This window comes from Chinchilla lanigera, unplaced genomic scaffold (genome assembly GCF_000276665.1).
Source record: "Chinchilla lanigera isolate Chin_1 unplaced genomic scaffold, ChiLan1.0 scaffold00015, whole genome shotgun sequence".
NCBI classification, from domain to species: domain Eukaryota; kingdom Metazoa; phylum Chordata; class Mammalia; order Rodentia; family Chinchillidae; genus Chinchilla; species Chinchilla lanigera.
Window position 1 is genome coordinate 13,184,262 of NW_004955416.1, and position 22,807 is coordinate 13,207,068.

Sequence of the window (22,807 nt, forward strand, 5' to 3'; positions counted from 1 at the left end):
CCTTCCCCCGGGAAAGGAGCAGACACAGCTGTGAGGATACATGGCAAGGACTGGGCATGAGGCTGCGGGTGAAGAGGGAGCAGAGTCCGAGGGCTGCAGAACCCCATCCCAGTCGGGTTACGGGGGCTAGGCTAAAGATACGGCTCCAAGTCAGTGTGGGCCCACCCCCAAGGTATTAGAGCTTTGTCCTCCCCAGCCAATCCCAGCTGCAGGTTGACCCCCAACCACCAGGTGCTATTGGCATCAGCATGCCAGGTGCAAGTAGGTGAACTGGAGACGTCCTGTCCTTGTCCAGAGCCTGTCAGACCCCCAGACATGCAAAGGACACAGCAGTCCCCTTCAAGTCTCATTTCTGTCACCCCCCAAGAAGCCACACCAGTATTTCAATTCACTGCTAACAGGTCTGGGTGGGCACCAACACCTGCTATAGCCCTTAAGGGGCATCTAAAGCCACTGCAAAAACATTTCCCAAATCCTTCAGGCAAATTAAATATGGCAATCTGAAATAAAAATACCTGTCACTTGGGGAAAATCCCAAGAGGAAATTTATATATTTGAGGCAGAATGAAGAGAGACAGAAACCTGTTACTTTTCCTCCCATTTCCCATAAAATATATTGTAAAAGAAATTTAAAGGAGAAACATAAGAGTGAACTTACCAGTCCTCAGTGGTTTCAAGGACATGAGAAATTTCAAACTGGTTTCTCCAGTTCTCTAGGACTACAGAATGGTCCCTAGTGGATGTAATTCTCTCTTGTATCACCATGGTAACAAAAGGTGCTCAGTATATTTTGACTTGACTCAAAAGAGGGAAGACCATGGTGAACCTTTAATCAACTGTTCTAGGTATGACGTGTGTTTGAGAATGAATACATCCCTTGACTTGTTCCCACAGTGGGAAAGTTTAATAAACAGCCCTAAGGGGCTGGGGATTTAGCTCAGCGGCAAAAGCGCCTGCCTGGCAAGCGCAAGGTCGTGAGTTCGGTTCCTGGTACCGGAGAAAAACCAAAAAAAATAAAAAATAAAAAAATAAACAGCCCTAAAGCAAATGCTGGCTGAGAGTACCCCTGGCATCAGTGAGGCTGAGCTGAGCGTGGGGACTGAAGATGGGGCTGGTGGATGAGGCCTCTTCCACTCAGGCAGAAGAACAAGGGAGTCCTCATCACTAAAGAAGGAAGGGAGGCCTGCCATCAGGGCACACCCACCCCCTTTAGTTCCACTTCATTTCACTTCATGTGGACAAAGCAAATAAAAGCTGGTGGCCAGAATCACAGTTTAAGAGAATAGTGGTATTTCTGGGGAATCCGACCCAAGACCTTTGCAGTCTCCAAGTTCACAAGCACCACGATGGAAAATGTAGGTCACTTCTATACTCCAAATGTTCATTCACTCAGAGATAAAGCCCACAGAGCACTGGTGTGAGAGAGACCCTGCCCTCAAACGTCTGCCTCACAAGCAATGCCGAGTCTTAGCCAAATGCAACCTGCCTCAGGCCCTGAGCTTCCCGTCCCCTGTGAAAACCACAAATGCCATGGGCAGCCTCCAACACAAAAGCTGGACTACCCTGCAATCTTGAGATGAGCCAGCAACCTGGGCCCACTCGAAACATCTCTGAAACAATCCTGGGATAAAAAGGACCTCCCAAGAATTAAGACTTGAGTCAGGGCTTGCTGGATGTCTGAAGCCACCTCTGAGGCAGGAGATAATGGTTCCAGAACATTCTGGAAATTTCCATCACAACCAGAGCTTTAGAGCTTGTCAACATGCTGATCACATTCACTCACATTCAAGTCTCCTGTTGGGTGTAAATACTTACATCATTTTCTAAAAAATTAAACATGCTTCTTTCAGCCAACTCCTTTGACTCTTCAAACTTTTCTACCGCTTGTCTGACTTCTTCGTCTGGAATCTTACCTACTCGCTTCTTTTTATAATCGTAATCCAGGCGGCGGCCCTCCAGCTTTTTCAGGTGGTGCTAAAAAAGGAGGAAAGAGGATGTCAGAGAAGGGCACATGCACAATGGGCACAAAATAGTCTTTGTTATGAGAACAGTCATCCCCTCTTCTCAGTGCAAATGCCTGAGGAAGTGACCACCAGGTCACTGGTAGGCATCTCTGCCCTCTAGGGGGTCAAATGTCCATGAGCAAGTGTTCAGGAGCACTGCAGAGCAGACAAATCAATGGGAGGGGGTTGGCAGAGTGAACCAGTGCCTATGTGGGACACAGGACATGGGATTCACAGCTAGGCATAGTGGCCCACACCTGTAATTCCAGCAACTCTGGGAGGCTGAGGCAGGGCAATTGCAAGTTCAAATCCAGCACAACTAAACAAGTTAGCACAATCCTGTCTCAAAAATAAAAGTACAAGAGGGGCTGGGGATTTAGCTCAGTGGCAAAAGCGCCTGCCTGGCAAGAGCGAGGTCATGAGTTCGGTTCCTGGTACCGGAGAAAAACCAAAAAAATAAAAAAATAAAAATAAAAGTACAGGAGCTGGGGACTGGGAATGTAGCTCAGTACAAAGGCCTTAGTTCAATCCCCAGTACTGAAAAAAAGGAAGGCAAATGGTGGGGCCCAAGCCAGACCCATTGAATTCAGTGTTTCAAAAAGATGTGTGTGCCCATGAAAGCTGGAGAAACGCTACTCTCAAAAAACCTCACAGCTGCCCTAGTACGGGCGGGTAAGCACCATAGTACAAACAGCCACTGACGTGGTTGTGACAGATGTTGGACTTTTTCATGCTTATTTCTTCTCCTTAAGGTGACAAAATTGATGTTTTAAAATTAACATATTGGGCCAGGTACGGTGGCCCATGCCTATAATCCCAGCACTCTGGGAGGCTGAAGCAGGCAGATTGTAAGATGGAGCACAACTTGGGCAGCTGATTGACTTAATCAGACCCTGCCTCAAAATAAAAACTAAAAAGGCCTGGAGATGTAACTCAGTGCAAAGGCCCTGGGTTCAATCCCCAGTACAGTACTGACCACAAAAAAAAGGCAAGAAAAAGAAAAAAGATGCTCAGATACCATCTTCCAACCTTCTTTATAAGTTCCCCTCATTTCAGCTCTAGTGACATCCAGAGAACTTCTAAATATATTAATCATACAAAAAATAGGGACTTTTTGGCATTACTGTCTGCTCTTCACCAAGAGACTAAAAACACACATTTCTAGTGCACGTGGTCTAGGGTATTTACGACTCTTCCTTAAAGTTCCCAAACAATTATAGAAGTTGTAAAAAGTGCTATCACTGAACACAGAGGAGACGTGGCACACCAAGCTGAGGCGTAAGTATACTGGCGTCTTTGCGCAGGCACAACGGAAGACACCAAGTGGGCCTGGTGACCCGGAAGTGCCCCTGTTCGGTCTTTCTGGTCCTCTTCGGTGGGCTTCCGCTCGGGTGTAGACCCACTGCGGCTAGCACACTGAAGTCCAGAGGAGATAGTGGGTCGGAACAGTGCAGTCGCTGTGGAGTATACATGGCCCTCCTCACCGACCTCAAGAGGTGAAGTGATTCCAACTTCAAGAAAAGGATCCGAGAACGAAGAAAGAAACGGAAGTCTGCCAAGGAGAGAGCTGGGCTTTGCAAGTTACCCGACCTTAAAGATGCTGAAGCTGTTCAGAAAGTTTTCCTTGAAGACATTCAGCTTGGTGAAGAGTGGCTGGCTCAAGGTGAATATCCACCCATGTTCCAGGTGCTTCTCACTAAGCTCCCAACAGTTAGAGAACAATTAGAGGAGTGTAAGTGCCCAGAGCTTGGCTGAAGACGGTGTGGAATGAAAACAAATCTCAACATAACAAAATCTCAAAAAGATTTTTAAAATTCTAAGCTCAGAAGTTGAACAACTGGGGGAATAAGGGAAAATATACTTGTTAATGGACTGTCCTACACTGAAATCTACCAAAGTTAATGTTTATTTTGTGTAGATCCATTTGTCTATTTTTTTTCCCAGTGAGAAGTGTATTTTCATAGAGAGCTTTCCATTTTATAAAACCACTGTGAGTTATCAAAATACAAATTTTGTTTATTCCTTAGACCTGCAGTTAAAATGTACATATATCATTAAAAAAAAAACCAGTGCTTAGTTTTAAAGAACAGGCAAAAGGGCTGGGATTGCCCCGGAATATAAAGTACTTGTCTAGCATTCATGAGGCCTTAGTTTTGGCCTCAGCACCACAAAAAAGGAAAACAAAATAGAAAATCTCAGGCTCTGTGTCATCCATGTGTTTAAGTTTGATTTGTTCAGTTTCTACTTCAAACAGCAGCTGAGTTACAAGAAGTCACTTAGGAAATTATCTGGCTGCAGAATGAACTGCAAGACTTAAGACTGGGTGTCATTTACACACTGCTTACACTTACAGTGTAGGATGCACATCCATGCTCAATGCCCTACGGGACTAGGATGAGGAAAAGACTCCATCAGCATCAGCCTTTGCAGAGGCCTCCTGCAAGGTCTGCAGCTCAAGAAAAATGGAAATGCTGCCTTTGGGTGGTGGAAGGGTCCGGTCCTGGGGAAGGTGCCACAGCATCTCTGCTCTTGGATGCCATCTTCGCCCTGGGTTCATCCAATCCGTCATAATAGAGAGCATAGAATGTGGCAGGCATGTGGCTCCAACAGCAAAGCCAGCATGGTCCCCACCCCGAGGAAGTCACCACGCAGCCAGAGAGAAAGACAAGCAGGATGCCGGCGGTTGGATGCACGACACCTCACTGAGCCCCAGAGGAATCCAGAGAGATGACAGAGCCAACGTGGGCCCCCAAGAGCTGCAGACAGCGCAGGGGGATGGTGAGACACAGAGCAACGAGATCAGAGGGGTGGGTGCTATTGGACCATCACTCCAGGTCAGCCCTGGCCGTGTGTGGAGAACAGTGAGGTGGGGGTGGGCAGTGCTGTTCAAGAGGGGCCAGCAAAGAAGGGGGAAGAAGGGCTGAGATACCCGGTGGGCAATGGGGTGTTTCAGGAGTTCCTGGAAGGCAGCTTTCTTTTTTTTTAGTACTGGGAATGAAACCCAGGGCCTTCTCCCCTGCCTTTTTAATTGTTTTTGTTTGCTTGCTTGTTTTTGAAACTGTCTTGTTAGTTGCTAAGCTGCCCAGGTTGAGCTCACATTTACGGTCCTCCTGCCTCTGCCTCCCAGAGTGCTGGGATAACAGGCTTCTGCCACCGCAGTCCACTCAGCTTTCGTTTTTCATTCCACCCCCATGGTCCCCATGGAGCACCCTTTGCTTTCAGTATGGATGGTAGATCTGAAACAGGGACCCAGGGTTCTCATGGGTCTCCAGCCTTCACTCCTTCCACTGCTACTTGCCCCTGGCACCCTGGGTCCTGGACACACACACACAGGACTGCTCTCCAGCCCCGCCCTCTGGCCAGCACACGCTGGGTGAGCTGCCTGTCCAAGTCAGCCTGGCCACCTGTTCTTCTTCCAAGGCCTTTGCAGACCCAGCCAGGCCAGGGAGGCGGCCAGGCTTGGGTCCCTGGGTCTGCCTCTCCAGCAACACCTGTTGTCATGTTCTGTAGCTACTGGCTGTCTCTCCGCCCCACAAGGGCATGCACCAGTGCTTACGTAGCAGCACTGGCCATGCCTACCCTGGTGGTAGGGTACAGGGGGCCTGAGTTACACCTCTGAGTGAATGAATGAATGAACCAGTGAAGAACCAATGAGCTGGCACCCGTCAGCTCCCTCCCTTCTCCACAGCTGCCACAGGCCCTGCCTGGCCCCCATCCTCACCGTCCCTGTCACACAGGCTGGACCCCTGGGGTTCACATCTCCCAGGCAATACCTCTGGAAAGGATGGGCTGGAACAGGGGTGAGCATCCGAGCCACGTTCATAGAGCACAGACCACTGGGTTCATTCCAGAGTCTGGGCTGGGGCGGAAGCATGTGCCTTTCTGAGTGAGCGATACAAAGCCCACACTTTGCAAATCACTGAAACTAAAGAGTGAAAAACAGGACATCCACTTGGATCGGTGACTTCGAAGTTGCCCTGAGCTGCAGTTGGATCGGGCTTGAAGGCACTGGGAGGACGATCTTCTGGGTAGCCCCAGAAGAGGCCGCCTGGATCCCCAGAGAGATAGAATGAATGTCCTGGGGCTGTTTTTCACATCTACAAAAATGCCACCAAGCAGGGAGTGTGCAATTCCCTGCAGGGACCTGGAAGTTGCCACGTATGTTCTGGACAGCCATTCTTAACAGTCTTCCAGGTAAAAACCTTCAACTCCTAGACACTGATTTCCTTGAGAAGTAAAGGAACATAAAAACCACCACAGCAATGTATCCAAAAATGCAAAGAACATATATGATTTTGGTAATCAAAATTGTACTGCGGAATTATGGAGTAATTTCATCATAGGAGAAATGGGTGCAAATATATGGATGGTTAGCCAGGCTCCCAGCGGGCTCCAGGGAGATGCAGTTTTAAAGCTGGGGAGCGTCGAGTACGTTCCCACCCCGCCTGCACAGCGGACAGGTCTAACTAATCCATACGGCCCAGGAAAACAACTAAGCACTGTTACCACCCACAGTGCAAGGACGCTTTCTCTGAGTCCCTGCAGAAACTGCTAAGGATTTTAAACATAAGCATCCTTCTAAGTAGGAACAGGTTGGTTTGCAGCCTGGCAGACTTACCCCAATCTCTCTTAAATCTTTATCTTGGAGCAACTGAAGTGGATCGATAAAAGTTTGCTTCACGTTAATATCAAGAGAGTCTTTCACCTCAGCCATCAGCTTCATGGACTCGCCAACCTCAATCAACGCGTTGCCTTCAAAAAATACGAACAAAAACAAGAAAATGCTCCGAGTTAACTATGATATTTTAAAAAATCAATTCCCAAAACTTTGTGCCTGATGGCGTAACAAGCCACTCGCTTCATCATCTTTGGGTTTTCACTCGAAAAAGTAGGAAAAAACGTGAAAAGATATTCCTATTTTTCCTCCTACATTTTCCTCTCCACTTTCTGCAGTTCACCTCCACCTGAAACTAAACACGCATCTGATGGAAGCACTCGTCACTCTGGCCGCTAGGTGGCAGTCAAACTCCTTTTAAAGCCCAGTCCTCTTGCAACCTGGCACCAAGGGCTCCTTAGAAGCTGGGGAGTAAAATCTCTCTTTGTAAACAATGAAAGGATTCATTCACCAGCGGCTAAGTGTTAACGCAAGGCTATCACAATAGAAGTAAAGAAAGGCTCATCTCAGCTTCTGGCTGTGGGGTCTTCTAGGAGCTGCTATGCACCCCTGAGGATGCTCGTGTTACCCACGGGGGCTGTCAGCAGGTTCCTGCACAGAGCCCCAGCCAGCCCTCCTGGGCCTGGGCAGTGACAGGCAGGCTGGGCTGGGTTACGCCCCCTGGTGTGTTGTCCAGCTAATCTGCAGTAATGGGCAAGATTTCTGCAATCCAAGGGTCCCGGGTGTTGGACATAGTGAGGAAGCTGGGGAGTAAAATCTCTCTTTGTAAACAACAAAAGGGTTGTTTGGTCCTCTAGAAGGACCAAATGCTAGAAGGATTGTGGGTCCTCTAGAAGATGCCCCACGAGATGCTGTACTAGACTGAACTGCTTTTCTTCTATTTGGGGTCTTCCAAACTGGTTTGGTAAAACAATGGTCTGTCAATTCCTACCCTTGAGAGCCCAGCCCAAGCCTAACCTTTCACAGCCAGTCCAGGACATGGACAATATATTCACGTGGAAAACAGGGAAGCATCTCAGGGCATAGCCTCACTTGGGACAGGAAAGACTATCGGTCCCCCAATGCCTCTGACATCGGCTCTCCCCGGACCCACGTTCCTGTAGGAAGACGGGCACCTGGAAACTACCCAGCTGTCCGGCTGTCTCGTCCACCACCTGGCCAGGTGTCCCCTTGGCTCCTGGCCCCTGCCTGATGGTCACCTGTTCCTTCTGTGAAGTACCTTCAGGTAAGAAAATTAGGAATAAAACAAACTCCACATTATACTGCACTGGAGGATACTGTTACCCACTGCCACTAGTTAATTAATGTTCTAACCCTGCAGATTTTTTCCAAATTTTCAAAAGATTTCCCCCCAATTTCCTAGAATAATTACGATAGCTAAATGATGGATTTCTCAATTTCCATACCCTGCCTCACTGGCACTACATGAACAGCAGCAATACTGTGGTCTCCTGGAAGACTGAATATACTAAATTCAATGCACCCTCAATTTAGTTTATTAATTTAAATAAATATCAATAAGTATATAATGAGTCCCTGTTTTTTTTTAAAGAGGGAGAGGAGTTAAAATGACTTACATGTCATCTGGCCAAATAAAAATGTTAAATATGTCTGTAATTTTAAGTAGGGGCAATTTTAGTAAAATGTATTTTTAAAACACTTTAAAACTACAGTACTTAAAACAACATGACACTGGATCAAAACAGGATATGGATGGAGAAACAAGAAAAAGGATGGAAATAAACTTTAAAAAATAAAAATTTAGTCTATAATGAAAGGATCATCTCTAAACCACAGGGGAAGTTGGGCTTTAGTAAAGTGCTGGGACCACTTGGGATTTTGTTTATTAGAAAACAAAGTTAGAACTCTGCTGCATAGCATTGCCAATAAACTCAGGTGCTGGGAAATTTGAACAGAAGAAAAATTAACATATGTATCAAAAGAAAGTAGAAATAAACATTTATACAGTCCCCAAGGGGGTGGGATGGAAAAGATTTTCCACACGTGATGCCAAATCAGAAAGCATACAGGAAGACTAATGAGTTCCACTAAATACAAAATAAGACTCTTTCTCTATAAAGGCAGGTCAGACGGTGGCACCACCTGGGGAAGGTCTCAGCGCAGGAGGCAGGCAAAGAGCCAGGGTCCTGCTCCTCTGCTCAGAGATCAACAAGGGAAACAGGGAAAGAACACGAACACACACAGTTCTGGAAAGCCGTGGATGACAAACACAAGGAGCGAGATTCTACCTCACTGACATAATCTGAAAGTGAAATGAAACAAAAGAAAACAATACGCTGTATTTCAAATTATCAGTTATTTAAAAGCTGTGTTGGGAAACAGACTCTCATACACTCCTAGCAGGACTGCAACAGCCCTTCTGAAGAGCCACTGGGGATAGGTTCCAAAGGATCTGAAAAAGCCAGCCCTGGTGACACACGCCTGTAATCCCAGCATTCTAAGGGGCAGAGGCAGGAAGATGTCAAGTTCTTGTGCAGTCTGAGCAATTTAATGACCTAGTGAGACCCTGTCTCAAAAATAAAATGGACAGTGGGATATGGATGTAGCTCCATGTGAAGGTCCTGGGTTCAGTCACCAACACTGAAAAACACTGATAACTAGGTATACTTTTAAGCCAGTAATTTTACTACTGGGAATTTCAACTAATAGCAGCAGGAAACGTCAGATATTTCCAAAAATTTCCTTATGAAAATGGCAAATTTTCAGGATCTAGAGCAAGCAGAGGAGCTTGCTCTAGATCCTGTCATAAATGCTGTGCAAAAACTTTACATGAAGAAAAACATACGACATGATAAATTGAGATGGTTAAACAAAATATGTCAATGGAATATTATGCAAGCTTTGAAAGCAATATTATAGAAGATTGGATATTTTATGGCTTGGCTCAAGATATAAGCAGTAGAAAAAACCAGGTTACAAAAGTGTACATATACTATAACCCTATCCACATTTTTAAAGGTGTATGTGGAAACATGCAAAAATAAACAAAAGATACAGAGGATACAAGGAGTTTAATGACACTGGTCGGGGACTGGGATTATGGGTGGTGGTAATATTCCTTTTATTTCACTTGCCGGTTTTCTAACCCTCCTGCAGTGATCATGCATTACTTGGTACTAGGAAAGAAAACTCTAACAAGCAGAAGTTACTGTGCACAGCTGCCCTCCTCCCGGGCAGCCCAGCGCTCACCAAAGGTGGAGTCCTCCCCGAGCTCCCTGCCGTACTTCAGCATGCAGTCTCCCAGCAGCCCCTCCGTCTGCGGGTAGCCCGTGGTCTTCACCTGCCCTCGGATCTTCGACACAGTGTTCAGCATTCCTAGCTTAGCTCTGTATGCTTAAAAACATCATCATTTGTAATTCCTTAAAGTTACCAGGTCTCGGGGAGGGGGCGCAGGAACACAACATTTAACAAATGCAGCTGCCCAAGTGGAGGTCACCTTATGCAAACACCAGAAATCTAAGGGTGCAGGGAGCCTGAGCGACCTGTTTCATTTCCACAGGACTTGCGGGATTGTCTACGGAGGTGGATGCCAAGCTTGCTGTCACATACCCACGTGGAACACAGAAACGAGAGCCCATGTAGTCTCTCAGTAATAGCAGGCAGGGCTATGGTAAGTCACCCCCGGGGAGCCACCTGGGAACACTTGGATTACCTACTCCCTAATGACAGACACAGACACCTGTGCTGACCATTTTTGCAGAGACCCAGTGTACACCAAAAATAGAATTGGGAGGTGGATGCTTCAAGCTGCCAACTGGTCACTAATACCCTCACCCTGCGCCTCAAGGTTGATTCAGAGGAGTGATATCCGAGGTCACGAAGGTGTCAGAGGCAGGAGAAGGTGACAGACCCTGTCCGCTTCTGTTCTCTCCTCTACTTAGGCAATGCACAGCACTAATTCCTGGCCTGTGTGACACACTGTGCACTCCCAGGAGCCCAGAGGACCCTGTGATTTCCAGATCTGCCCTCGAGGAGCTCACAGCCTAGTTACATAGGGAGGCAGAACATATAATTGTGGAAATAAAGTCCAGGGTGGCGCAGGGGAAGGCAAAGATGTCAACATGCTCGAGAAAGACTGAGACGCTCCTACAACGTGCAGGAAGCAGCGCCAGTAAAGTGCAGAAGAGACAGCTGTGGTACCATCGATGGACAGGGAGTGGGCTGGTTTGATCTGAAGAGAAATTACTACAGAACACAAGGAGAGGCATCCGGGGGAAAGTGACTGTCACTGAAACCCCAAGCTACCTGTTTGAGATTCCATTCTCATTCTGTAGCTTCTGGAATTAGATACTTATTTTTAATGCATTCGAGACTAGTGTTTATCAAACTTTAACATGTGCAAGTAAGCCAGGAACTTGTTAGAAGGTAAAGTCTGATTCATTTGATCTGAGGTGAGCCCAAGATCGTGTTTCCAGCAATTTCCCAGGGGATGCTGGTCCTGCTGGCCCATGGACCAAACTTTGAGTGTCAAAGGCTTAGGCAGTCAGTGTCAGCCTTTCCAGCCTTGCCAACCTCAGCCGCAAAACACTGATCGTCCAGGTGCCGGGCCCAAAAGATACAAAGAGTTTAATTCCCTACCACACACACAGTAACACACATGTGCCCCCTACCTCCTACACACTGTCAGAGCGGGTGTGCTGTGCACCAAGTGAGACCCACCAATTCCCAGAGACCTCTGGTCAGAGGACACTTTCACGGCTGGCTAGGTCTCCCCCCATTCCACCAGCAGCTCTTTTGGGGTTGGCATCTCTGACAGTTTATTCCTGCACCCCAGAAAGTCTCTAGTGCAGGGGAGGCATTACATATTTATGGGCTGAAGGCAAAGGAGTTCATGGTCTCAATCACTTGATGAGGCCAGGGCTCCCTGGATATATTTGATGAAACTTAAATTTCTTCAATTTTCACCTTCTCAATTTTAAGATGGTTATGTCTGTGCTGATTCCTACAACCAAAGGAATTACAGTATCTACATGCCAATAGTTAAATTCATAGTAAAAATTAAAGGCAGCATCAGAAATTCACGGGGCTTGGGGCTTGGGCGCCCCCTATTGGTTTGTATAACTGACAACCTAGTAAAATGGGGCACGCTGCGGGAGGACCCAGGAATTAAGAATTTTCTGTGGAGAAGCTGAGGTAACAGGGGACCCTCTCGTGTTGTTTTTCAAATTTATCACACTTTTTTTCTTTAGCATGTGACTGGTAGCATAAAAACCCTTTCAAATTAATACACAGGGTGGAAGAACAGGGCCCTTTAGAACAGGATGGGAGAGATTTTTTAAAGAGGAAATAACTAAGAAAACATTCACAAAACATTTGGCAGCTTTCAGAAGCACCTCACAGGTGTCTTTGCTCAGCGCTGGCTGAGGCGCATGCTCAGGCCAACAGGCCATCCCAGTGTGCGCAGTGGATTCAGAGGTGCTGCTGCTGCTCACCAGGGAGAATTCACTTTACTACTTCGAGTTCCTGGAGACCCAGCTCTTAAAAACTGAATTTCATCATCTGAGCATGGCAGGGGAGCTTGCTCTAGATCCTGTCAACCAAATGCCAAGTATACTGCGGTTCTTAGAGTCTGTGATAGCGAATAAGTAACCAAATATTTCAAGACATTTTCTCACGTTACCTGGATTTGGCTGAAGGTATTCAGTGGCTTTTGAAAGAATTTCTGCAACCGCTTTATTGGTAACATCTATTTTCTTAAAAACAAGACAAAACACACAGAGATGTTAGTAAGCGGAAAATTCAGTGAGTTCACTAAACAGAGAAGTGATCTTCATTAATTTAATACTTTTAACACCACTGTGATAACTGTAATCCAAATGAATGTTTTCAACATTTTGGGAAGAGGCATTATTTTCTCAGGTTTTGATATTGGGTATCACTTCTTCTCAATGACATTGGAGAACACTATTTTCCTTCTTAACATTAAAATGAATAATAATGTAATATTTACAGAACTAGAAAAGCTATTACTTCCCATTGAATGACTGGATAGACTTGAACATTTCCAAACTTACCTGATCTGCTAGGTGAACCTAAACATCTATGCTTGTCTAAGGGTACCATAATAATGATTCATATTAGAAAATAACTCTAATTAACAAGAGAATCATAAATATTAGTATTATAACTGAAGAAAATATGTTCAGTTATGCTATATTGGAGGATGTTCACATTAAAGATTTCCCTGCCGGTTAAGATTGAACCTTTCCTTTTTCAAAAACTTTCTGGTTGCTCGTTAACAGAGAATATACCATAGAGTTAAATATGCAAATTTCAGTAGCTTTATTTTATACCAGTAGCCCACAAGAAAATGTAAAGGAAAAGGAGATTTCCATTCATAAGAGCAATAAAAATATGCTGAGTAACAGTGGATAAATCCTATGAGAAACTCACAGTAACCACCAGAAAACCACATCTCTTGATGGGAAAATTTAATTTTGGAAAGATGTAAATCTTCCCCCAAATTAACATGTAAAATTAATTTAAGTCTCATTACAGTTTCAACTTTTTTCTTTTTGGGTTAAAAGCTGGAAAATTCATAATAAAATTAGATTCATATTGCACGCTAAATTTAAAATGCTGACTTATAAAAAATATAAAACAAAAAGGAGAGTGTTTTAAAATACTGGAATAGGAAGAAGTTTCTACGCTTGACTGGGAACTCTAAAGTCATAAATAAAAAGACCAAAATTCTGACTACAAAAAATTAGAAACTAAACAAGGAAAGATACCATCTTGTATGGTGAAGCTCTGCATCATTTTCAAAGTTATTGGGTTTTTTTGGTTTTGGGGGGTTTTGTTTTGTTTTGACTTGTTACTGTCTTTGATTGTTTGATCAATCTTACATTCTTATGTCTAGGGGACCTAGCAACTTGGCTGAAGATAACAGTATGTAATGTAGCAACCACTGTAAATTCCTATCATTGTGTTTTGAGGTCATGTATTATTTTTGTTGTTTTGATTTCATCATCATAATTGTTTTGTCAGTTTTTTAATTTTTAAAATAAAAAATACATGATTTGAGCAAAAAAGAAAAGCTGCAAACAAAAAAGTCTTCAAAGGACAAAGGTTACCATCTATAGCACACAGAATTCCCATTAAAAATAAATAAATAACAAGAAGGAAGAAGAAAAAGAAAATATACTGGCAATCTACAAATGAGAAAAAAAAACACAAATTGCTTGCAAACGTCTGACAAAATATTCAGAATTGTTAATTAAAAAGAACAGGGCTGGGGATATGGTTCAGCAGCACAAGCACCTGCCTGGCAAGCACAAGGTCCTGAGTTCAAGCCTGGTGCCCTCCCCCCAAAAGAGCTTACACTCATCAGATTGACAAAAAATGTGTTTAAGATCAGTGATACCCAGTATTACGTATTATACAGGCGTGGAAAGATGGACTGTTTCATGTAAGATGGAAATGCAAAAGTGTAAGTGCCCATTATTAGGGCTGTTGACCTGCTGGCTATGCTATTTCTAGAGATTCATCACATAGACACACAACGGCAAATGGTAGTATTTCAGAAGGGTGCCTGTTTATCCCTTCTGCATAGTACTGACAGTACTGGAATCAAAAGCACAGAAATTGTAATCAATAGGAGACAACTGGATAAGCTGAAATATTCAAGTTAAGAGATATTCTGCAGTCATGTGAAAAAATAAAAAAATAAGAAAGATGTATATGCAGTGGGGAAATGCCCATTGCACACTGGCAAAGAAGACAGCAAGATGTAGGGTGATTTGCAATGAAAACGTTTACTTTTTAACTTAAAAACTATGCTCTAGTAAGGGTTCCAAGTTTTCAAATGACAAATTAATGAAAAAATTTACCCCAAAAGGGATGTCTAACTTTGGAGCTTCTGAGAAATTTAAAAAACAGTACAGAAACAGTCAAAAATGACTCAAACCCACTGATGATACTTGAATAATGTGTGTGTGTGTGTGTGTGTGTGTGTGTGTGTGTGCATGTGCCTCTGGCCTCATAACAAGTTATAAATTTGAACTTCCTCTAGAATATTCAGCTGTATATGAAAATCTTTTTTGAAATATTTAAGAGAATTTTTCACCACAACATTTATGGGTGTTACAAGAAATATAAGTGCTTGGGAAAATTCTGCTTCAGGTTTGAGAGGAAGTTTGAAGTAATCCTATACATTGGGGTAGTGATTGCAGTTTGAGACCCTACAATTTGGTCAACATGAGACTGGTGGTAATATTTAAGGACTGAGTCTCTCAAGGTGACGAGTTAATGGAACTTGAAGATAAAAAATTATTGTTTTATATCAAATCACTGTATTTATAAATAAGGATTTTTAGATTTTTAATTTTAATAAATTAAATGTTAATTAAAACACAGCCCAGAATGTTCCCTTTGATGTACTCAACCCTCTGTGGATGTGGAGCATCTTCCAAAGAGGACAACAACAGGAATCAGAGAGGGAAAGAATTTACAGATCAGATCCTTCCATGTCATTGAAAAAAAATGCTGGGAAACAAATCACCAAAAATAAGTTCCTACCGCAGAGGCCCTGACAGGCACACACCAAGCTGCTTCCAGCTCAAACCCAGCATCAAAACTGGCATGCTCATGCACTGTAATCCCAGCACTCTGAGACACTGAGGCAGGAGGATCTCAAGTTTGAGCCCAAGCTGGACAACTTAGGAAGACCTTGTCTCAAAAAAAAATTTTTTTTTTTGTTTTTTTGAGACAAGGTCCCAGCAGTTCAGGCTGGCCCTGAGCTCACTTTGTAGCCTAGGCTACTCTTGAACTCCCAATGATCTTCCTGCCTCAGCTTCCCAAGTGCTGGGATTATAGGCATGTGCCACCATGCCCGGCTTAAAAAAAAAAAAAAAGAAAAAAAATTTAAAGACTGGAGATGTAGCTCAATGTGAAGCCCCTAGGTTCAATCGTCAGTACTAGAAAAAAATCTGGAAACAAAACTTTTCTGATCATAGAGGGTGCCTGCTGCACAAGCTGGCAAATGTGAGTGGTCAAGATGAACACAGAAAGAATAACTTGGGTAGATTAAAAGCGAAAAACTCCAACCCCCCTATTAGAATGAGTGGGGATATTGTGTGTGTGTGTGTGTGTGTGTGTGTGTGTGTGTGTGTGTGTGTGTGTTGAGGCTAACTAACGTGATGGAAATATTTTGGTACACCATCAGGAAACACAGGGAAGCAGAGAGGTGAAAGTCCTTTCCACCAAGCCCCCATGGCGCAGAATCACATGCACCAGCGGACTGAGCCAGGAGCCCCCTCTTGTCGTCATCACCTTACCCACACAGTGTCCAAAACCCATCCTCATTCCCCCTGCCATTGACCCAGCCCTCTCACAAAATTTGCAAAGAATTTGACTTTTACATTTGGGGAATACAGACCTCTGTATCTGTTTATCATCAAAGTTATTAACCAAATTTTACGCAAATCTCCCATGAGCCCATTGATAATTATGTTTAATCCGTTATTTTATGAGAGGTATGTGAAGCCTTCTATTCTGATTTTTGTCATTTCTTTGTGTATTTTTGAAAGGTTTCATTTGCCTATAGTACAAAATAGTTTATAACTTTTATCATTTACTGACAAGCTACACCAACTTCATCTTATAATTTTTTTAAGGAAAGCTTTTATTTTCCCATTCAGTGCTTTTCTGCATCAAATTACACGGATGTTACTATTGTTCCCCTATATTTTATGGTACGCATTTGTCACGGTACATTTTTCCATTAATTTGTCATTTATGAATTACGTTTTGAGTGAGTCTGATATTGTCTAATATATCACTCCAGAAAGTCTTAAAAACTTACAGTAAAATGTTATAGATTTCCTTGATTTTCACTGGTGGAGTAAAATAGATAATATATTTTACCTTCATAGTTTTTCTGTCACATCTCAAATTTTTGGAGAGAAAAAGAGGTAAATAAGAGCAACCTCAGTCCATCAAGTGAAACTGTAACTCCTGAAAGATGCCGTCACGTTTCTCATTTTAACGGAATCATTTTGTAGGTGATGATGCCACATGTACTACCTCTGCACGTTAAGCAAATTCTAAAAGTAATTTCAAGTATATCAATGATGTGAAAATGCTTCCATGATTTTCACTTTGAAACACTTATTTTTTTTCTAAGTAAAAACAATTACTTTTTCTAAGGCATTCGTATTTCTTTAATTTTTGAACAACTCCATCTTTATTATATTAGTACATTTTAGATTATACATAATGATACCATTCATCATAGGGAATTTGTACTTGTACATGATATATCTTGCTTCTTTTTTTCCCATTCCCCTCTCCTCCCTTCAGCCCCTCTTCCCCTCCCAATTTACAAAAGCTTTGTTTATATTTTTGCCTTCTATTTTCTTCTTGTCCCTTCTTTCCTTCTCCCATCCTCCCTTTTTCTCCTTCCCATTTGAACATTTTCTTCCCATTTCCCAATATCTATTATACCTTTTGCTCTTTATTTACCCTTTAGGTTTCTCATACCAGAAAAACCATGCAATATTTACATATGTGTGTCCAATTTATTTCATTTAAGAGTATGGTCTTGAGGTGCATCCATTTAACTAGAAATGTCTCAAGTTTATCCTTCTTTATGGCACAGTAGTACTCTACTGTATAAAAGAAATCACATCTTCTTTATCCATTTATCAGCTGACGGGCATTTGGGCTGTTTCTAAGATTTAGCTAATACAAAATGTGCCACTATAAACATGGGTGTGCATATATCTTGATGTTTTTAATTCTTTCAGGAAGATAACAAGGAGGTGAATAGCTGGGTTGAGTGGAACTTATGATTAAATTTCTTGAGAAATCTAAACACTGATTTCCATGATGGTTTCACCAGTCTACATTGACACCAATGGTGTACGAGGGTCCCTTTCTTCCCACAGCCTTTCCAGCATTTGTTGGTGGTTGATTTATTAATAATAGCTAACCATTCTTTCTGGGGTGAGATGGACTCTCAGTGTTATTTTAATTTGCATTTCTTGGATGACCAATGATGTTAGCATTTTTCACATATTTATTTGCTATTTCTACTTCTTTCTCTGAGAAATGTCTATTCATTTCAGATGCCCATTTTTGGATTGGGTCTTTAAATTTGGGGGCAGGGGCTGGGGATTTAGCTCAGCGGCAAAAGCGCCTGCCTGGCAAGCGCAAGGTCGTGAGTTCGGTTCCCGGTACCGGAGAAAAACCAAAAAAAAAAAAAAAAGAATTTAAATTTGGGGGCATTTGATTTTTTTGAGTCTTTTATATATTCTTCAGTGTTGTCCTTTGACTGAGGACCGTGTGGCAAAAATTTTTCCCCACACTGTGGGTTATCTCTTCATTCTGCTGGTGGTTTGCCCTTGTTGTGCAGAAGGTTTTTAATATGGTGAGATCACAGTTGCTTCTTTGTGATGCTTCCCTTGCAGTCTGGATTTTGTTCATAAAGTCTTTGCCTACACCAATGTCTTTAAGAGTTCTACCTATTGCCCCTTGCAGCAGATTTAGTGTTTCTGTTTAAATTTTTAGATCTTTGATACACTTTGATTTTAGTTTAGTGCATGGGGAAAGATATGGGTCTAGTTTTAATCTTGGACATGTGGAAAGCTATTTTTTTCCAGCACCACTTATTAAAGAGGTTATCTTTCTTCCAGTATAAATGTTTGGCCCCTCTGTCAAAGAAGGTGAAGTTGTTTCTGCATCCTCTAGTCTGTTCTATTGATCCTCAGGGCTGTTTTGTTTTGTTTTAGTTTTTTCCAGTAGCATGCTATTTTTAATCACAGTAGCTTTGGAGTATAATTTCAAGTTTGTTTTCTTTAATTCTGTGAGATGTGCTGTAGGAATTTTGATTGAGATTGCATTAAATCTATATAGCAATGGTGAAAGTATGGTCATTTACTGTATATTGGCTCTTCTTACCCATGAGCAAGGGATATCTTCCCATTTTCTGATATCTTCTTCAATCTCCTTTTTCAGAGTACTGTAGTTTTCAATGTAAAAGTCTTCTATTTCCTACATTAGTTTGGTTCCTAGGTATTTCATTAATTTGGATGCTATTGTGAAAGGTGTTGTTTCCTTAATTATTTGTGGATGACATGATACTCTACACAAAAGACCCCCAAAACTCCACCAAAAGACTTCTGGATTTAATAATCTGATTCAGTAGCATAATACAAATTCAACACTCAAAGATCAATAGCCTTCCTGTACATGAAAAACAAACTCACTGAGAGAGAAATTAAGGTTTATTTAGGAGAATGTTCCATGTGCAGCTGAGAAGAATGTGTATTCTGATGTTCTAGGGTAAAACAGTCTGTGGACATCTATGAAGTCTATTTGTTTAAAAGTTTGGTTCATTTCTGATAGTTCATTGTTGATTTTTTATCTAGTTGATCTGCCTATTGGTCACAGTGGGGTACTGAGGTCCCCCATTACAATTTTACTAATGCTTTTTGATTTTTCATGTCCATTAATATTTGTTTTATATAATTGGGAGTGCTGGTATTTGGTGCATATATATTGGTGATCATCTCTTCCTCTTGGATTGCTCCCCTGATGAGGAGGAAGTGACCTTGGTCTCTCTTAATCAGTCTTGGCTTGAAATACACCTTGTCTAAATGTAGAAGCTACCCATTTTTTACCAGATTCCTATTACATGCAGTATTGTTTTTCATCCTCTGACTTTCAATCTTTAAATTTCTCTGTGAATTAAATGTGTTTCTTATAGGCAGCATATTGCTGGATCTTGCTTCTTGATCCATTCTGCCAGTCTGCTTCTTTTGATTGGTGAATTGAGACCATTTACATTGATAGTTATAACGTATGTATTGACTTATCCTTGTCATATAGTTTTCCTGTTGTTGGTTCCCTTTCTTTCCTCTCTAATTGTTTGCCCTGCCTGGTGGATTCACTCTACTATGGTTCATGGAGTTGCAGTCCTCATTATTTCTTTCTAGAATGTCCTTCAGAATGTTTTGGGGTGGTAGTTTGGTATTCATGAATTTCTTCAGGTATTCTTTGTCATGGAAGTATCTTATTTCTCCATCAATTTTAAAAGATAGTTTTGTGGGTTACATCAATCTGCAGTGGAGGTTGTTTTCTTATAGGGCTTGAACCACTTCCATTCCAAGCTTTGACTTGAAGGTTTGTGTTAAGAAGTCTGCTGTGATTCTGATGGGCTTTCCTCTGTAGGTGATTTTTTTCTATTACTCTGTTCTTGTGTTGTATTTCTGAAATCTTGACTATCTTAAGTTTTGCTATAGATTTTTTCCTGATCATGATTACTTGGAGTTCTATATGCCTCACTTAACTATAACAGATGTCAAATTCTTTTTCCCTACTTGGGATTTTTCTGCCATTGCTTCTCTGAACAGGTTTCTTTATGTCTTTTGTGCTATATCCTGCTTTTTCATTGACTCTAATCAATCTTACATTATTTTCCTTTGTATCATCTAGAAGCTGTTGGGTTAATATTTCATGGGCCTTTGCTATTTTTAAGAAACCTTTCTTTTCAAGATTGCTAACCACAATCCTTTCTTTTCTGAGGTTTTGTCCTCACATCAGCTCATTTTGCTGTGTATATTTTTAACAGAATTTTAATCCCCTGGTGTTATGGTTCTAATGTAATATAATGTTGATAGACTTAATACTGGTTCTTAAGGATTGTTAAACTTGTGTTATAATGTTCAAGTTGTGAAATGATAAGAATAATGTCTTTGTATCTGGAAACTGGTTTAAGAAATGTATCTGGTTGCCAAGTTGACAAGGGGTGGATTGTTATGGTTGATACATAGTTGTTAGGGCAGAAAACCCCCTGCGGCATAAGTTGGGCTGTATTTCACAAGAGACCCGAGTCTACTGAAAACAAAACCAGAGTTTAATTTGAGGCTAGCCATCCTCTTCCATTTGCCAATCTGGGAAGTGAGTGTGGGCCTGCCTTTGGTCCCAGTTTATATACATTTTTGGTTTCCATGGTAACAGATTGAAATGTTGTAGCCCTGGCACAGGTTGTTTTCCTTGTGCCATGTAACCGGGTCAGGCTCTGGTCTTCAGCCCAACCATAATGATACATACTTTTTGTATTATTTTATATATCCCCCTTTAGATAACCATATATTTTCTTTATGGTTACAATGTTTATCTAGGGCCAGGGAAAGGATGAATCAACCCAGGCAAGGTCATAGGTGGTTATCTAGGCCTGGGTGTTTTTTGTCTTTGGAGAAGCATTCCAGGGCTAAGTCAGGACTGTAAAATTAACTCTTTACAACCCCTCTGGGATGTTTCTCAAGACACATTTTGAGGCTTGTATTCAGACTAGAATTATTCTATCTTAAAATGATATGCTAAGAGTCACTGTCCCCTACATAGTGTCAACTTGAGGAGTCTAGAGGCTTGGCTAAGTGACTCAGCAGTTCTACGTTGTAGGATGAAAAGGACTCACCCTTCCTGCTCTGGGATGTTGTTCACTGTGTCAATGTAAGTTTAGAGGGTTAAGTGACTGAGCAAGGGCAGGTCCTTACTCTGTATCATCCTGAGCCTGTGCAGGAGGAGGGCAAGGAGATGGTGTGAGTGCTGCACGCCCCTGGATGGGGGCAGCCTGCTTACAGTATAAGGGACGAAAAGAGTCTTGTTCATGCCCCCATTTTGCTCTTGCTGTTTTGCTGTCTTGTGCCACCTTGAAGCATTGCCCTTTGCCATGTGCCCCTGTGCCTTGGAGCCAGCAAAATATGTACTGAAACCTTCACAAACTGTGAGCTAAATAAACCTTTCCTTCCTTAATTTTGGGTGTCAGGTATTCTGTCTCAGCAATGAGAGAAAAGTAACTAAGATACCTAGATATCTCTTTAAACCTGTTTCATGGATTCCATTTCTTTCCTATGTTGGCCATTCATGGTTTCCATCTTTTCTCTAAGCTCTTCTTTTTTCTTTAATCCGTATCTGTTCTAGAGTCACTGAACATGTGTTTAGCTATGGTCACCACCTCTGTAGTTATCTGAGAAATTATTTATGGTTTGATTTTTTTCCTAGTGCCTCATTTAATATGCTTTGTTACTTCTGCTGTTACCACTTCAGAGAGCCCAGGTTGGTGGCTTTAGAGCTGTTCCACCTCAGTGTCCCCTGCTGAACAGAGGTTTCATCTTGTGTAAGTGTCTTCCCATTTTTCTTTTCTTTTTTTGTAGTTTAATTTCTGGGTTTGTGTTTGCAAATTGCTGATTGTGAATAGATTTATTGCTAGTATTTAGAACCTTTAGGAAAGGTCTCTGCTTCTCAGAGATGTCTTGCAGGTGTATCTGGTTTTGGGGTTTTCAGTCTGTCATAAGGCCCTACCCTTTCTATTTAGTAGAGGAGAAAAGTTGCTGCCTACTTGGCCCAGCCCCTGGCTCAGGCTTTGGCACTGGCCTATACTACTTTTTATGACTCTTATGCAACCTCAGTCTTGATGTAGCAAGAACAAAAACTGATTAGCACAAGTATGTCAAGTTGGCTAAAGTATTTCAATCAGCAATAATAGTAGTATCAAACATGGCCTAGAAAATGACAAACTGTGGTAACTATTAATTCTCCACTTTTAACTATATGAATTAGGTCTTTTATGGTTATATAACAAAATCTAAAACAAACCAGGAATTTCTACACAGTAAATAAGCCCTCGATGTGGTGAGTTTTCCCTCATGGGAGAAAATTTAAAAGAAGTTAGTGAAAAAGATAGAGAAACAGAATTAGAGAAAGAGACTAGAAGCAAGGCTGGTGGACAAAGGAAAATTATGCAATTTTTGGGAAAATGGTGACTGGACGGAAAGAGAGAAGGAAGAAATAAAAACAAGAACAGAGCTGAACAACAAAAACAAAATAATGGAAAGCATGCTTACATTCATATAAAAAGAACAAAGAATCAAGAAAAAACAAAATAAAACAAAAACAAGAAAAGAAAGATGAAAAGATGAAAATAAGAGAAGCAAATGTCCACTTCAAGGTATGTCTCTGCTGTCACTGGTAGACAATGTGGGCAGACAGATTGCAGAACTGTGTTGATTAATCTCAGCAAGCCAGCTGTAGCTTTACACAGGAGTAAGTGGATAATACCAGAAATCTGCACTTTTAGTTCCACTGAAGTTCAGGCTGGTTTCTG

The 22,807-nt window shown here is 42.1% G+C and overlaps 1 protein-coding gene across 4 annotated transcripts in view; it reads right to left on the bottom strand.

The window, feature by feature from the left end:
* Sh3gl3 (SH3-domain GRB2-like 3) overlaps positions 1–22,807 on the bottom strand; it is a 146,591-nt gene that overhangs the window by 32,974 nt on the left and 90,810 nt on the right. For 3 of the 4 annotated variants that reach the window (XM_005381462.2, XM_013512668.1, XM_013512669.1), the window contains exons 3-6: positions 12,320–12,392; positions 9,889–10,032; positions 6,622–6,755; positions 1,816–1,974 (exon numbers count right to left, since the gene is read on the bottom strand). In XM_005381462.2, coding sequence (XP_005381519.1) covers positions 1,816–1,974; positions 6,622–6,755; positions 9,889–10,032; positions 12,320–12,392 — 510 coding nt within the window. The remainder of the gene's footprint in view (positions 1–1,815; positions 1,975–6,621; positions 6,756–9,888; positions 10,033–12,319; positions 12,393–22,807) is intronic. The other variant, XM_013512670.1, reaches the window with a different exon arrangement.